The sequence below is a fragment of the Lepidothrix coronata genome, unplaced genomic scaffold (genome assembly GCF_001604755.1).
Source record: "Lepidothrix coronata isolate B3197 unplaced genomic scaffold, Lepidothrix_coronata-1.0 Scaffold177, whole genome shotgun sequence".
Classification (NCBI taxonomy): Eukaryota; Metazoa; Chordata; class Aves; order Passeriformes; family Pipridae; genus Lepidothrix; species Lepidothrix coronata.
The window spans coordinates 1,706,288-1,723,074 of NW_016690357.1; the positions used below are offsets into that span (position 1 = coordinate 1,706,288).

General features: G+C 36.6%; 1 protein-coding gene across 5 annotated transcripts in view; it reads right to left on the bottom strand.

Moving 5' to 3' along the window:
• ETV1 (ETS variant 1) overlaps nucleotides 1-16,787 on the bottom strand; it is a 65,587-nt gene that overhangs the window by 40,614 nt on the left and 8,186 nt on the right. For 3 of the 5 annotated variants that reach the window (XM_017830354.1, XM_017830352.1, XM_017830355.1), the window contains one exon: nucleotides 11,618-11,671. In XM_017830354.1, coding sequence (XP_017685843.1) covers nucleotides 11,618-11,671 — 54 coding nt within the window. Of the gene's footprint in view, nucleotides 1-7,620; nucleotides 7,751-11,617; nucleotides 11,672-16,787 lie in introns of those variants that run through there. The other 2 variants (XM_017830356.1, XM_017830357.1) reach the window with 2 other exon arrangements.

Genomic DNA, 16,787 nt, shown 5'->3' on the forward strand with positions numbered 1-16,787 from the left:
GAGGAGTGGGGGGAGTAACTTCCAGTAAATACCAATAAAAGATAACCTATTAAGTAAACCCGAAGATAGAGCAATTCCAAGGCAAACTTTTCTAGAGGCTGCTAGTTAACACCTAGTTAGGACACTGCAGGTCCTTTGGCCTAAATTGACACTACTAACTGGCTGAACTGCCATATGTAATTAGAACACTGTCTCTACTCTGGTACCCCCAAGCAAAAAAACATCTGGGCACTATTTTGGTTAGTTGATCCCTTTTCACCTTCACCCCAAAAGATATCCACTTGCCAAATAACAATTGTCTAGAAGGTATTTTCATACAGCAAGAGCTGCAGTTACCAACAGTTTCTTAGCCTCCAAGAGCAGCAATCTCACAGAAATGCTGTCACAGGCACTGTTTTATTCCAATTTATGTCCCCTTCCTGTAGTGCTCTCCTTCCTTTCCAGACAGTTACCTGTCCGGCTGTAGGAGACTCACAGCTGCAGGCAGTCGAGTGGAAAGTGCTTCCAGGGGGTCTCTGCCTCCCAGCAAGTACCTCCAGGGCAAAAGTGAACCTGCTGACAAATACCAGGGACACTGGATAACTCTGAGAAGAATACAAGGAAATTTGCAGAACATTGGTGGGAGGGAGAAAGGGAGGATTAAGCTAGGAGGAGTGAACTGGCTCACTTTGATGTCTGAGGGGAGTAGGTGAGGCAGGACGAAGAGCTCTCCCTCTCCCCCTGCCCCCAAAATAAACAGCGGCTTAGTGCTCTCTGGAGCAGGAAGCGGTAACCTAATAAAATTAAACCAGCTGAGTTCTGTAGCAATTGAACTAAAACACGTGGATAGCTGAAGATGATTACAGGGAGGGAAGAAAAAAAAATATCTAAAGCATTTTTAATCCCTCTATAGTGGATCTGCAACCTCCAGGACCCCACAGAGAAACAGGGCTGCTCTTCACCTGCATTAGCTTTCCCCGTTAAAATCCTGAGAGGAAATCAGGGGCATTTGTTTCTACTGTTACTGATAATGTATCTGGCTCCAAAGGCTCCCAGGCAGGGTGCAAGGAGAGGCAATCCACCTTTAGAGCTTCTGCTAAAGAGCAAGGTCTTAATGTAAGAACAAGCCTCGGAGAAAACTTAAATTGTATTCCTACCTGGGAATTATCAATAAAGTTAAATGCAAAGAGAAGAGCTGGCCACTAAATCAGGGTCTGTGTGCTTTTCTGAGGACAGGATTTCCATTTACAGCAATTTCCAAAATTTAATTTAAATTCTAAGAGGTAATGGCTAAGCACTATGTAACTTCCATTACTAAAATATCCAATAATATCCCATCATTTTACACACACATACATACACACTTTCCACTTCAGGTAAATCTGCAGTTTGAGGGTTTGGGGTCTGAATTTAATAGGTTTTCCAAAATCGGAATTATGAAGAGAACTTTGGAAATTATAACAAGTATTTTTGCTAGAAGTAACAATAAACTTTAAAATAAGCCATTTTGTATTCCTTCTATTTATTGTTTTAAAGGTATCATCAACTTGATATTTAGGGAACATGCCCACAGCAGAAAACAAACAGGAACTGATTCTGCCTCATTTCCCCTCTTACGGAAAAGTTTCAAGTTACATCAATCTAATTATTATCTTTTTATTGTTCTTTTCTGATGTATTCACACAAAGAGCTAACAGCCAGCTATAGATGAGAAGGTTACTGATCTTATACTTGCAGCTGGACAAAATGTGAATGAAACTGGATTTAATCACTGGTTCTGCCATAACCCAAACGACTGGTGTCAGAAGGTGAAGTCTAGTTTGTAGTAGCTCAGTCTTAAGAGCTCAGTATGCATCCCTATAAAAATAGGAATATACTCGTAATAAAAGAGCATCATAATAAAAAATTATCCTTAAGGATAATCATGCCTGTCTGTCAGTTTGCTACTCAAGAATATGCAAAAGCATAGAAGCTAATAAATAATGAAATGTACTACACACTGAGCGCTCTCTAGCATGAATTAAACAACCAATTCAAAAGATTATTTACAATTTGTTTTTATTCTAGCAACTCTCAATGACAGTAAGTAAAAGGACCGAAATTGCATATTGAGATGATTTTTAATTTTATTTTGCCTTTAACAATAAAATATGTATACATTCATAAAACAAGTATAAACTAACTTAGCATAGCTAATGGGATGTTTGTTTACATCTTGCGAAGAGAGAAACTGTCACCACTCTAAATACATGTGTCCTTCATGCTTCAATGTTCAATTTTCACAAATGCTCACCAGTAAGACAACTCTGACACACCTAGTTTACAGATCATTAAAGCAAGGCTGAAATATAAATCTTTAGTTCACTACCAAAAGCCACCGCAAAAACTGCAGTCTCCACTGGAAAAGGTGTGGGCCATTGAAATAAGTCAACAGTAAAATTCAGCTCACAACTTTTATCACTGATTCAACAGGGAAACAAAGAAGCCATTGTCAGAAGTGGTTAGTCTGGGAACATAAAGTCAGGACTTATTTAAGTAGGCCGATTTTCAAAGACTCTTAGCAAAGTGCTCTTTCTGGAGCCGGTGGAATTTTGACCACCTGCAACCAGGTGCTGGTTCTCAACACGGATATTTAAGGCTTCTGCTGCTACTTGAAGCATTCTTACCGTATATGAGACTTGCAGCTGAATGTACATTACCAATAAACATGCTGCATAGCACATGTTTTCTGAAGCCAAGTGTTCCTGAAGTTTTATGATTATTTTACATGTGCATACAATCAGTAAGACTGACAATTACATGGTGGGTATATTTTCTATATGCATATGTATATATGGAGATATATATGAGTGTATATATATATATATATACAGAATATGTATATATACACAGTGAGTATACACTGCGTATGCAGACTTGTATTAAACCAGTTCCCAAATCTAATCCCAAATCCTTGAAATTCTTTGTCTTTACTGAATACCAACACTTTAAAAAGTCCCTGTTGTCTCCGCTTCCCTTAGTGCTTTGGTCATGAGAAATTTTATTAACAGATGGTTAATAAGGAAACATTGCATTCAGTTTCAGCATGAAGACAGAGTATTAAAAAAGAATTAAACTGTTTATCTTTTTTAGGTATACATTAGAAGCAGAAAGGAAACAACATCTGAGCAAGAAGGATCAAATTAGGAAGACTGGGAATTGTTTTTGCACACACAATTTTTCAAATGTACTTAATGACAACTCATAATATATAAATTTAAAGACAAAAACCTGGCCAGTCAGTAACCTTCCTCTTCAGTGACTGCAGGACTCCGCAGTAAATGTCATTGCTAAAAAATATTTCACTACATTAACTTACTGGCAACCACACTTGCTGAATAAGTTCATAAACAGCCACAGGAAAAAAAGACAACCAGAAATAAAGCTGCTAATGATTCACTCTTTTCTAGCATGCATAATCCTCAGCTTATAGAATAAATAGATACGTAAGAATATATTCTTTACCAAGACAGTTCACTTCTCTATTTACCTCATCAAGGTCAAACTATAATCCAGGAACAGGGAAGAGTAATGTATTGAAGACAAGGAGAAATGAAGAATAATTGAAAGGAAAAAAAAAGAGTCCCTTCTTAGGGAAAAGACGAGCACATGCCCTGAAAAAGTAATCAGTTTTCCATTTACCAGTTTAAACTAGGTTTAGATCATCCCTAGAAAAAACACTGATGAATTCTAAAACTTAAAAAATTAGCAATCATTTGTGCATATTTATCGGATTATAAATGGCTTCACTGTGATTACTTCCTAGTACTGAAACGCACATGACCAAATCAAAACAACTTAACACCTGAAACAAGGACTATTTTTCCTCTATGCTTAGAGAGGACAGCGATATTGGTCCTACTGGACAGGAATGTGTCACAGACTCCTCAAAGCTTACTGACGTTTACAGGACTGTCACTCTCTCTTCTTTTTTTTACCTGCTATACCCGTTGAAAACTTCATGGCACTCCATGGGAGAGCCTTATGTCTATCTTCAGTTGCTGAGGTAGCAAGCAGAAGACAAAAAAATTATACAGACTAAAAACATTTGAACTAAAGAAACATATATAATAAATAGAAATGGATGGACTCAACTTGCAGACTGCCTTATTTTACATCATTCCAGAGCTCATGGATTTTCAAATCATTATTTAGACTACTACTGAAATACAAAACTCATTTTGCGAAAACACTGCATGGAAAGGAGTTCTAGGAGAATAACAGTTTTGTGTCAAAACAAACACCCTACAGTCTGCCTTATTTGGTTTCCATGTGACAATACAGCTGAAAGAAGTTTCTGCATACTTTAGCACAACTGGAACTGAAAAGATCTTATATATACACATACTTCTGATGAAATTAAGTGAACAACTACCTGTTTAAAAACTAAGTAACTGCAGTGTTAAGAAAATAATGTGACTAAAAGTTACAATGTGAGGATCACCAGTATTTCCACAGATGGGACCATCACAGAAGGAAGGAGGGGAGGCTTCCTCAGAGAGGAAATCGAAGGTTTTTTCAAAACCAAAAATTCAACATTTTGAATAAAATATGTTTAATGTTTTTGTTTTTATGTAAACAGACCTTAGGAAGTGATCTGACAGCCTTAAGAAATTACCATTTGAAAGAAAAAAGTCTACATGCTTCATCTTTGATCTAGGAGAGAGATTTATCACAGGACAGGATGACTGAAGTTTATTCATTAGCTGATAACCTCCACATGCAATCCAAGCCTTTAATCTGCAATAAAAAAGCAGCAAACGAGGATGGGGCTCTGTGGAAACTAAGTCAGCTTGGCTGAGCAAGGACAGGCTGATGGAAGGCCATAAGGGAGACAGGGGGAAAAAACCCCACAAGCCACATTGCTGGCGACCATCTACTTCACAGTGGTCTTGTACAGTTAAATGATGCATAAGGTGTCTGCTGTGTCTGCTGTCTCTGCGGATGCCCAGAAATACCCTTCCATAGGCAATAAAACTCACATGCATGCTGGGCACTATGAAAGAAAGCTTTCACACTTTAAAAGTTTTAAAAATCAGAAGTTATGTACTTGATGGGGTCTTCTAATTTGATTCACCGTGCTATTGCCACCACCAGTATTTACAGAATCGCTGAGCCACTACCACTATTACAATCCAGGACAAAGGAGAACCTGAAGTCCTTCCACCTTCAAAGCTGGAAATACAAGCAGAAATGCAAATAAACAGAAACTGCTTATTAAAATCACAAAAAAACCATGAATTCTCTACTGTTAAAATCAGAAGTCCGAGGCATTACAACCAACACTCTGCCTCTTGGTAAAACTTTTTCAATAATTAAATCTTGCAATTATGGAAAAAGACGCGACTATAGCAGATTTAAATATTTCCAAAAATACTCTAGAGGAAGAAGGAGAAAAAAAAAATCCATATTAACACAGGCTAATGCCCAGCAATGAACCACAAAATGAGCCCACAAAGTTCTCTAAAAAGACAACAATCCGTAATTTCTTTTGAATGTGAATTAGAAAAAAAAGAGAGAGAGAGAGAGAAAAGAAAGTTAACAGCTGGTAACAGTTTCAGTCCTGCTTTAAACAAAGGAAGCAAGTGCTCAGTGACACAATGAAAGAAGGGAGGCTATCTAAGGCAACTACGAAGGGAGATAAGGTGGTCAGCATCGACTCCTCAGTCTGACCTCTCCAGCTCTTACAACAGCAATTGCACCGGACTGTCTTTGTAAAATGCTTTTGAGATCTCTAGATAAGTGATCATTAAGAAAGCTGTGTATCTCACAGCACAGTGATACATGCATTTCTGTACCTACTTCAAACCAGAAACAAAGATGTTAAGCAACATGCCCAAGGTCATGCAAAGCTAAAGGCAGGAACAAACCACAAAACCCCGACTCTCACAGCCCTTAAGAAAGAATCCATCACAGTCGGGCATGCACTAAAATAAATAACTAAATCTCTCTGTATTTGACAACATCTGACCTATGGAAGGAAGTAGTTTCAAGACAAGTGGCAAGAAACAAAACACAGCTGCAGCATAGAGCCCTACCAGGGAATAGCGCAGCACCAAGAATAAGTAACAACACCTCGTAGGATATTGTTGGACTGCCTGCCGCAGCACCACACTTGCAGAGCTACACTCAAAGAAAAGGTGACTGCAGACACAGAGACTCTAAAAAATGCGAAATTTGGCGGGGGGGGGGGAACCAAAACCAAAAAACCAAAAAAAAAAAAAAAAACCAAAACAAAACAAAACACCAAACATAAAAAGACCCCAAAAAACTAACCTGAAAACACACTAGTGTGTGCAACTCGCCACACACACACGCAACCAAAATGCTACCAACTGCAATTTCTAGGACATTGTGCACTACCAAGACATAACTACCAGCTGCCTATGTAGTGAATCATCACGTTAAAAAATGTCATTTTTTTTGGTCCACTAAAATTTTCTCTGGGAGCTGCAAAATTAAACTATTCTGCATCAAAACCGAAAACAAATCCCTTAAATAGATCTCCTTTTGACTTCAGTAGGCCAGTCAGAACTTATAGTATTCTGGTGTTTTCTACTCAGTTTTAATTATGTGGGCTTTTTCCTCCAAAATATGTAAAATTAAGTGAAAATTAACCTCTATCAATTGCTCATCAGCTCTTGCTATACTAAAGCAAACAGGAAATGCTCTTCTAGGTCTGAAATTCACCTTTGAAATTTAAATCACAGAAAGAAAGAAAAAGAAAGTAAAACAAACATAGCATTTTTCACCTGGTAGTGCAAAAAAAATCATTATTTTGCATGCTGCAAACATATAAGTAAATATTAAAGCTTTTCCTCATTTAAAGTGCATTTGGAATATCCTACACCATTAGTTAAAATGACAGAAGAATACAGCTACCTGAAGCCTGTGTAAAGAATCTCTCTTTAACAGGCTTTTAAAGATTGCAAGCCAGAGCATCTAAAAAGCACATCCCTGAATAATTTAAGGCTCCTGGCATCTACATTGAAAGCACTCCTTTGCTAAAACTGGAGGAACAAAAAAGAGGTAAGAGAAAGAATAAAGGTCATGAAAGATCAGCAACAAAATAACTACTAAAAAAGTATTTTTCCTATCTTAAAAGTTTAATCAGACATGGAGGAGCACGGATTTTACAGCCAGCTCTTCCCATTTACTGTCAACAGCTGTGGTCTAACACTAACATTTACCCCTGGGCAGTGTTAAGGCTGTGATGATCTGGAAAACAACACAGGAATAAAATGAAAGAGAAGAAAACTGATCAAGAAGATGAAGTACAAGACAAATCTTCATTAATAGAAATCTAGTAACAAACAAAAAGCCAAAACCAAGAGTTTTTCATTATTTTTAAATATGTAACTGACATTTCAGGGCAAAAGAAGAAAAAGAAAAAAGAAAACTCTAAAAAAATAGATTAGTCAAAAACATATAAAAACAAAACAAAATGTGATTATGCTATGAAGACACAAGGCAATATGGTTTGGTGTAGGGTAATCCCCATTTATAACCAATTCTACCTAGGTCGAATTACAATTCAGGGTATTGTTGACAATACCAAGTTTTCTTTGCCAACTACATCCTTTAAACATCAGCAAATCCTACCTACTTCCTCTTGTGTCTGTCACAGAAACCATCCAAATAATGGGAGCAAGCAATCTTCACCTCAACAGCTATTGACTTCAAGCAAACTGAACACTTTATTCATTTTTACTCCTGGAGTGGAAAGTCCTTGCTGTTCTACAGTATCTGAAAGCCTCGCCACTGATTACAAGCAGTTCAGGATCTGGCTCCTCCTCAGTATATGAAAATGGACTTGAAACAATAGGAAACCTTATCTGAGGAAGTTAACACAGGTCACCCTTCTCCACATATGAATACTGACTTTATACTGACAGAAGAACAGCTTAATTAAGTTTTATGAATTAGATAAGAATTTGGAAAAAGAGTCATATACAGAACTCTGATTGAAAAAAAAAGAAAAAGCATTCACCTTTTTAGGGGAAAAAGATTTTGCAGCTTTTCTTTACACAGCTTCTCATGTAATTGTTTTAAAGAAGAGTCATTAGGAAGTCACTTGAATATTCAGCAAACAGGTGAGCTGAATTGCAGAAGCAGATTCAGAATAAGGCAAAACCAACCTGCCTAACATAAAACTTTTAAGTAAATGCCTGTAAAAGTGATTCCTCACTCTTTTTGTGGACTTTATTTTGTATGAGAATGGGAATGAAAAAGTAAGAAAATTACACTAATATGCAACTCAATATTTTCCTAGTGCAACTTCAAACAACAACAAAAATAATCTTTTTCATATACATTTTTCTCCCTCAGAACTCAAGAAGTTGAGTTCTTGCAGAAAGCAGAAGGTTACAAGAAACTAAACTGTGTTCTGTTTTTCAAATTTTATCCGAACAAGGCAGTTGTTTTCTACTCTACATTCCACTCACTCTTAAGCAAAACTACAAAAAAGTACTTTCTGATAGGTATGCAAAGATTAAAAAAAATTTAATAAAAAGGTAAGAGAAGATGGGGCTTTGATGACAAAAAAGGAAGGTTTGAAAGTGCAGACATTTCTAAGATTCTTATGGTAGGAAGGACCCCTTTCCAGAAGACATAAAGGAGTAATAAAATAAATTCTACCTTAAACAGGTAAACTGAAGCTTAAAGCATTAAGGGGAAGCTTGACGTGCCGGATCCTTAGCTAATAGAAATATGCGTAATTCCAATAACGTCAATAATACCACATGAAGTTATGCTAGCTGTTGATCTCACTCATAATATCTAAAGCCTACACCTAACTATAAATACACATATTATGTTTGCTTTTTGAAAATGGATTGAAGTTTAATAGCAACTCATAATTGAAATATTCATGGTCCCAAGCTAGCTTTGAAGTTAAATCCCTGAGTGGATAAAGTGGACTGTATATCTAATCTAAACTAAATGTTTCCCTTAGTTACTAATACCAGTGCAGTTTCACTAGTTATAATCATTATTACAGAAAAAAAATGCAAAACCCACAGCACTTTAAGGGGCATTTAATCCTGCTCAGTGGTAGGACACAGCATATGATCTTGGCAGTATCAGTTCCTCCGCTACCTTCCACATCTTGCTCCAAGAGCTGACCTCTTCAAATCACCAAGCTAGTAATTTCTAGGCAAGAAAGGTTTAACCACAGCTGTCCAGTACTGCTACTGCTACCAAAGCTTCTTAAGTCTCCTTTTAATGTCATGAGTTTCAGTTTAACACCGCAGATCTGCCTCAGCTTTAAAGCCCATTTCTCAAGCAATGAATCCTGAAATAAAATGTCATTAATTTTTGCACCTGGACTGCAGATTGTAACTGTTTCACTGGAGCACTGCAGTTTTCTTTACATACTCTGCACATCAACCACAACCCTCTACCTATATCCAGCTCCATAAACAAAACTTCTGCAATGAACCACAGTTTAGTTGCCTTTGAACTACAGTGGGCTGTGACCTCCTTCACTGGTTTACACTTCTATCTTTCACCATTTTTGGCTCAATTAAATGCATCAAACACTAAATCCATGAAAGCTTGTCCATCCTTTCCCATGTATAAAAGAAAAATAAATTTAAAAAAAAAAAAAATAACCAAAACCAAAGTGCTCCTGCCAGACTGCTGCCAATAACGGGGCAAGTACCGTGCAGAGGTATGGATTATATACAGTAAGTCATTATAATGGAGTTTGAAGGCAGGTTTGGATCCTAAAGAAAACGGTCACAATTGTGCTACTTCTGCAGCAGTAATTTCCCCATGGCTTTGGTTATGTTGATCTCTGTTCCTGTTTTGCAGAGCCCACAGCTACATACCTTATAACCAAGTATACGTCTGAAACTCCATAACCTTTGCCAGAGTAGCTCACCAGGAAGCTCTCCTGACCTTTACTTAAGATAAAGAAACCAACTGAAACGAAGAAATAAATGTTCCTTTGATAATACTGTGTAAGCTGTGGCTAAGGAACTTTGAAATACAACAGCATTAATAAAATAACCATATTAGGAGTATTTCTTTATCACCAAAAGCAGTGACCAGCTTCAATGGGGCTTTTCTTTCACAGCTCACAAAGTATTTTCCAAGAATCATTGACTTGTTGTATAACGATAATTGTGGGTTAATAGAAGCCCCAACTGAACTTTGTACTGTTACACAAAGGATATATGCATGAATGACTATATTTGGGCACAATTCCCTATGGAAAATAACGTATTCAATTTTCAATTTATAGATTGTTTTGGTTTTCACATTATAATTTTTTTTTAAAGTCTTTTAAGAGAGAGGTAGGAAAAAAATCTGTTATAAAGGCAACTTTATACGTTGAAAAGTGACTATGATTTTTGGTTGGTTTATGAACATGAACTTTGAGAGAAAAATAAAAATAAATTGTTGCTGCGTGGGAATACTATCCTGCACAGCAACAATTCCAGGGGATGAAAAAAAAAGTGTGGGGGTTTTTTCCCTCACAAAATGCTGTTATGAATACTCTCAATAAATTCTTCCTAGAACAATTCCTAAGTAACTGGAAAAATAATCTAAAAGATTTATAGGAAAACTGAATTTGTTTTTTGGGTTAAAGACTATTTTAATGCAATTCTTCCTAATCTCTCTAATATTAATCTTAATGTTTCAGTACACGAATGCTGTATTTAACAGCTATCTGGTTTAGTGAACTGCAGTAATTCACTCCGATAGGATAAATTATTTAAGTTATCTAGCAAAATGGAAAAGCTCCCATGCGCTCTGCTACAATCAGCAGACACTGTTTAGAAGAGACTTCTGATGATGGAGAGAAGTCTTGCCATGAGGAATAAAAATTCACAAAGGTGCTCCAAGAAGTCTATGACCTTGTCAGATGTTTCTCATGCTATGTCCTTGCAACCACCGAAAACCGCAGAACCAAAGGTACAGCAAAGGGGAGCCAGTGCTTAACAGAACAGTAGCATTTTAGCAGGTGAAAGCAAGACTCGAGTGGCATAGGCTGATAAAAATAGGTTTAGGTCCTTGTTAAGTAGAGTAGAAAACAAAGCAAAACATTCAGCTTAATGTAACTCCTGTTTCCTCTCATTAATTCAAAGCGAAATTTTGTCTGAGCAACAAAATGCCACATGCTAAGACAACTTAAAAATGCTTCAGCAGTGGTTGTATTTGATTGATTATGTAGAGAACTGTATTTATTTGTTGATACACAAAACGTGTTGAGCAGCCTGATTGCTGCTCAGCAGAGTTGCCTCCTATGTCCCACGGTATCTGATCTGTACCGGCTCAGAATGCTCCTCTGCTCACTCTACAGACAAACAAACTCCTTCCACCTCCACAACCTGAGTTTTTCCATGCTTCCCTGGGGCTCAGGGTGGGAATGATAGGAGATAAGTTTTAGCCCCCTGCTAAAAGTTATACCTTCAGCCCAAATAACTTCTTTTGGCTGCACATCAAAATGCCACTTGCTTTATCTACTCATCACACTGATGTCACCGACCAGCAAAAGGATTGCAGATGACAAAATAAATAACAAATATGAAGACCCAAACATAAATATACAAATACATATTTTTAAGAAAGCGATGAGTCGTACTATACTTACAACTTTCAGCCTGATAGTCTGGCACAAACTGCTCATCATTGTCAGGTACCTGAGCTGAAGAAAGGAAAACAAAAAAAACAAACGAACAAACAAACAAAAAACAAGAATTAAAAGAAGCCGTTATAGCATAAATAAAGACTTGTGCTTAATTCAAAGCACTGCCAAGTTTAAAACTAGGATTTTTTTTTTCCTTGTTGAGTATGAAAATCAGGCAAGAGCATCATTTTAATATCTGATAAACCCTGGGATGAAGCTGTGCGGTGCAGTCTGAGTCCACAGCAGCCCAGGCACAGAGCAATGGGAATGGGCTGACTTGCCCTGCCTCACTCCCTGCACCAGGGTCTGGACCTACCACGCCACAGGTAAAACTCATCAGTGCTCAGTTTCAAAATATCCGAACATAAAAACAAATCTTAGTGATTAACACTTATGCTTCTTTAACCCCAAACTACCACACCTTCGGTTTACTTAAATGTGATTCCAATTGTTTGTGGTAGTCAGCCAACACAGTAGGGATTTTCTGTTATTGTTTCAAACATTCAAAACGAACTATTTTACCAGACCACAGAATTCCTGGTTCAATGACACCATTTCAGACATTAAAAAAAAAATATTTACTTAAAGCAAAAATCATCATTAATATCCATTCATCTTATGTAGGATCATTGTTGCTTTTAAGAAACTTTCATCACAAACCAGAACTATAAAATACAATCATTTCATGCTCTGCTAATGAATAATTTTGCTCCTGTGGTACCCCAGTTCCTTTTCACGGTATATCTAAGACATTAACCATCTCTCAAACGGTGTTGTAAAATCATTTAAACCATTTAAACTGAAATACCACTGAATGTATATTACAGATGAATGCATTCAAATAACTGCAGAAAATTACACTGAGAAACGGCATCCTCGGAGCAAGACTGCTTCTGCGTACATCCCGAGAGAGATCCAGCTTATCATCTCAACTTTGTCATCGTTTCCTCAACATACACACTAACAGGAATCACTACAGCAAAGCTGCATAAAATTATCTGTTTAAAAATACTTAAATTTACACAGTTCTTGTCTGAAGATAAGCAAATAATTCACATGATCTTCATTAAAAGTTAACATCTGCCATGATCTGGTTACCCAATGAGAATTGAGAGGTAAATGCTGCTTATATAATCATTTATCAAAACTGTGACTATCAAATTATTAAACACATTAAGTGATAAAATGTAACTTTTATGTCCCTCAGAGCATTTTCTAGTTTAGAAAGCGCATACTCCCCATCCTATATGTACAACAGTTATAATTTGTTTGAATTTAAAATACATATTTAACTATAATTACAGTTATTTTCAATGTGCACTACAGTACTCTTCATGGACCAGATCTCCACTCCTTACTCAGGAAATATTTCTAATGACTTAATTGGAATTTTTTTTTCCTGGTAAAGAGTTCAGAATCAGGCTCATTACACTGAAAAATTATTTGCTCTGGATTTTAAAATAAATTTAAAATCTTACTGTCTTAATTGGAGAAAGTACTCCTTAAGAACAAATGACCTTGGGAAATATGGAAACGCAGATTTGAAAAGAAGTGTAAGATAAACCCACTAAGTGTAATTAGCCTTACTGTGGAAAAAAAAGCATAGCTACTGTTGCTTTGTTGTTTGGGTTTTTAAAGAAAAAAATAACATTACAGCAAACCATCCTTTTAGGATAAATCAGTGCCTCTGAGGACGTGTGGGCTCCTCAAAGTTTGAAGCTCTATAAAACACTTATTTTACCAACCCAAATATTCCCAGTATTTTTGACACATTAAATTTCTCTTTCTTCCAGAGAAACTACAGAACTTTTACCAAAAATGAACTCAGGGAGCCCAAATATTAACACTCCACAATTTCTGACATTTCATGCAATTGACTGCATGCAAATATTTGGCATTTTCCTTACAAAAATGCCAACCATTTGACTGTCACAGAAGAATCCAATTATGAAATCAAAGTCTTCTACTTAAAAATCAGTTCATAAGGATTTCTTATATTTCCAATTGTTTTTCAAGGGTCTGTGAGTACATTCAGATTTAAAGTAATTGTATCAAGTAATTTCTTGTTTACAGAAGACACATCCCACGCAGTTTTCTTAAGCCAGCTATCATTTTCAAATGCAGCAAGGAGGCTAGTAGAACTTTAATTTTTTAACACCCACCTGCAGTTTATATATACATATATATGTATTAATCTGTGAATCTAGGATATATGAAAAAGCCCTAAAGAAAAAAAAAAAACACTCCTGTTTAAATACAAAGGCAACATTTAGTGATTGCAGCACTGGGACAGCCAATATCATATAACTTTCCATAGAGCGTACTCTGCGCACCAGACAGCTTCACCAGTGCTTTGTTCTGGTTCTATCACTTTAAATTGACTTAGTCCAGAACGAATCTGTTGTAGAGTTTTATGTATAAATATCAGTAAATAAGGTCCTTTTTGGTTTTCCCCAGCCATAGAGTAAGGAAAAAATAAAATATGTCATGGAAACCTCTATATTACTGCCATTACGCCTGATTTGCTCTTGTTTATGGAATAAACAAGAAAAATGTACTTCATTCATGGATCCCCAAAATTTATGAAGGCATATTTAATAGAGATCAAAGCACATCACTTTATCAGTACTCTGGAAACAGGTGGAGACTGCACTGTCAAAATTTAAATACAATATGAACATAGCCTTAAAAGCCTCTTTTAGAGAAAGGAACACAGCAAGTTAAGAAGTATTTAAAACCCTGCCAACTATAAACAAAACAAATAACAACATCCAAAATGTTCAACCCAGGAACATGCATTTCTACTGGAATCTAATTTTAGTAGCATCAGTACCTTAGAAATGAGCCCAAAAGGCTATAGGGAGAAATTAAAAGGATCTGCTAGTGGAAATGAAAACGCAAATTATTCCTCATTTAATCCGATATTATTTTTAAACTAGCAAAACTGAAACTTGCACATGATCATGCTGCTGAAATGCAAGCAATCATCCTCATACAGATTCCTTCCACCAGCACCTTGCTGTGAGAGGGCAAATCATTGGGATACATCATCCCATTACTCAAGTAGAAGAGGGTTTTTGTACCTGGAGTTTGAATAATTACAGGCAGACTTTGTAGCAAATTAAATAGACTAGTAAAGACCCTTCAACATGAATGTCTGAAAGGAAAATGTACTTGCAGTGTTGCAACTGTCTGCACATTTATATACATATGCCATTCATTTCCTCTTTTATTCACAAATACTGCAACTCAGCAAGCTTGCCATAAAATCTTCATTGGTCTTCTGTTAACATACACAAGACACAGTGCATAAATCACTAAAACTTTTTTTTTTTTTTACTTTGCCATTCAGAGGAAAATTGAAAAAGATATCTGAAATGATCACCTAACCGAATGAGAATATTTCCCTGAGCTACTTAATTATGGGGGTTTGAGAAGGCAAGTGTATTCCAAAAGACTAATAAAAGGTTTTGAAAGATATTAAGCATGTGGCTTTTACTGCTAATAGCAGAAGCAGCTACATCAGTTCATTCCACATTCAGAGCCATCAAGCCTCACACTCCTGAAGCAGACATCTGCAGCATAAACTATCCGACTCAGCCTAGAATATTACCAAAAGTTTTCTTTTTCTTCTAACTATAACTATAAGGTCTCAAGAGGATTTGGGAAGTGTACAGAAATGTTAATGATGATCTTGAGATGTTATCAGTCTAGGTTTTACAGTTTCACTACCTACTAAGTTAAAATCAGTTTGCCAAATGCAAACATTCACAGCACAAAAACACTTAATACTTGTTTGTAGTTTTTAGAGCTTTAAACAATCTTTGAAAAGCTGAACTGACAGATCATTTTGCAAATGGAAAGCAATTTTGTGGGGAAAAAAAAAGTTTAAAACTAGGGCCTGTTAGCTTGCTTTCATTGCAAGTAAACAAAAAGTTCCCATTAACAACCATCCAGGACAAAAGGAGTTAATATTTAATTAAAACCAGCTCTATCCACTGTAACAATGACCTGGAGCCAAACAAGGCAGAAGATGTATGAGTCATTCTTTCTGCCAGTGAATGAGACAGCTGATCTCCGAAGCAATTCCTCAAGACAAGCAGTCAGAACTGGAGTTCTGCCTCCATTCACAAAAACACAGTCCAGCATGAACCATGTGGCCCCAACCACAAGCTTTTCATGTCACACCCTTCCAGAGAGCTACAGCAAAGTAAACTTGAACTTTAGGCATAAACACACTGATTTCACTGCTTTGTCTCAAGATGCAGCACAGACCTGCTGAGGAACATTATAAATGAAAAGTTAAGCAAACTATAAAGGGCTTAAATTTAACTCTTCCTACTCCCAGTCAAAAACTGCTTCCAAAAGCTGAGCTGCATTCCAGGGAAAGGTGTTCCTGTTAAAAAAAAAAAAAACGGAAACGTTCCAGAAAAACAAGAAGCTGCAAATGCTTCACTTAAAACTTTATTTTGGGTAGCAGAACACTTCCTGCGGTACTGTGTGCTCTGACCTCATGCTTCACTTTTAGAGCTAAGAGCAATTAGTTTTAAAATATCCATCAGTTATTCAAAGTGGTAAAAGAAATTGAAATTGACAGGAAATTCTATAGGAACAGTAGTATTTTGGCTTCAGCTAAAATAAGACTTCAGGCCTCAACAGTAATGGGTCTATTGAGTTTTCTTTGATTCATTGTCAAGTCTGAATATCTGAAAGATTGGCTAAATTGTAACTAATTCCTGAAAGAGCTGGGGGGGTGGGGGGCGTTAGTTGGTAGTTGTTCTTTTTCCACGGGAACAACTGTCTCTAACAAAGAAGCATTCAGAAAGCAAAACAGTGACAAATTTCAAGATGGTAAAAAATATTATTTCCCATAAGCACTGGATTTGCTGTCAAAACAAGCCAAAACCCTTTTTACATAATGTGAGATGCTCTGACTAATAAACTTAAATGCAGTTCAAAACTAGCTCCAGATCTCAAAATTCTTCCTTATGTGAATAATCCCTAGGAATATGAAGATGGGTTTGCAGAATCTGCTCTTCATTTGCTGCTATACTAAAAATGAGGAAAAAAGTTAGCTTACAAGGAGCACTCGCATTTAACATTTCGCTACACGCCTCATGGTTAGCAAACTCCA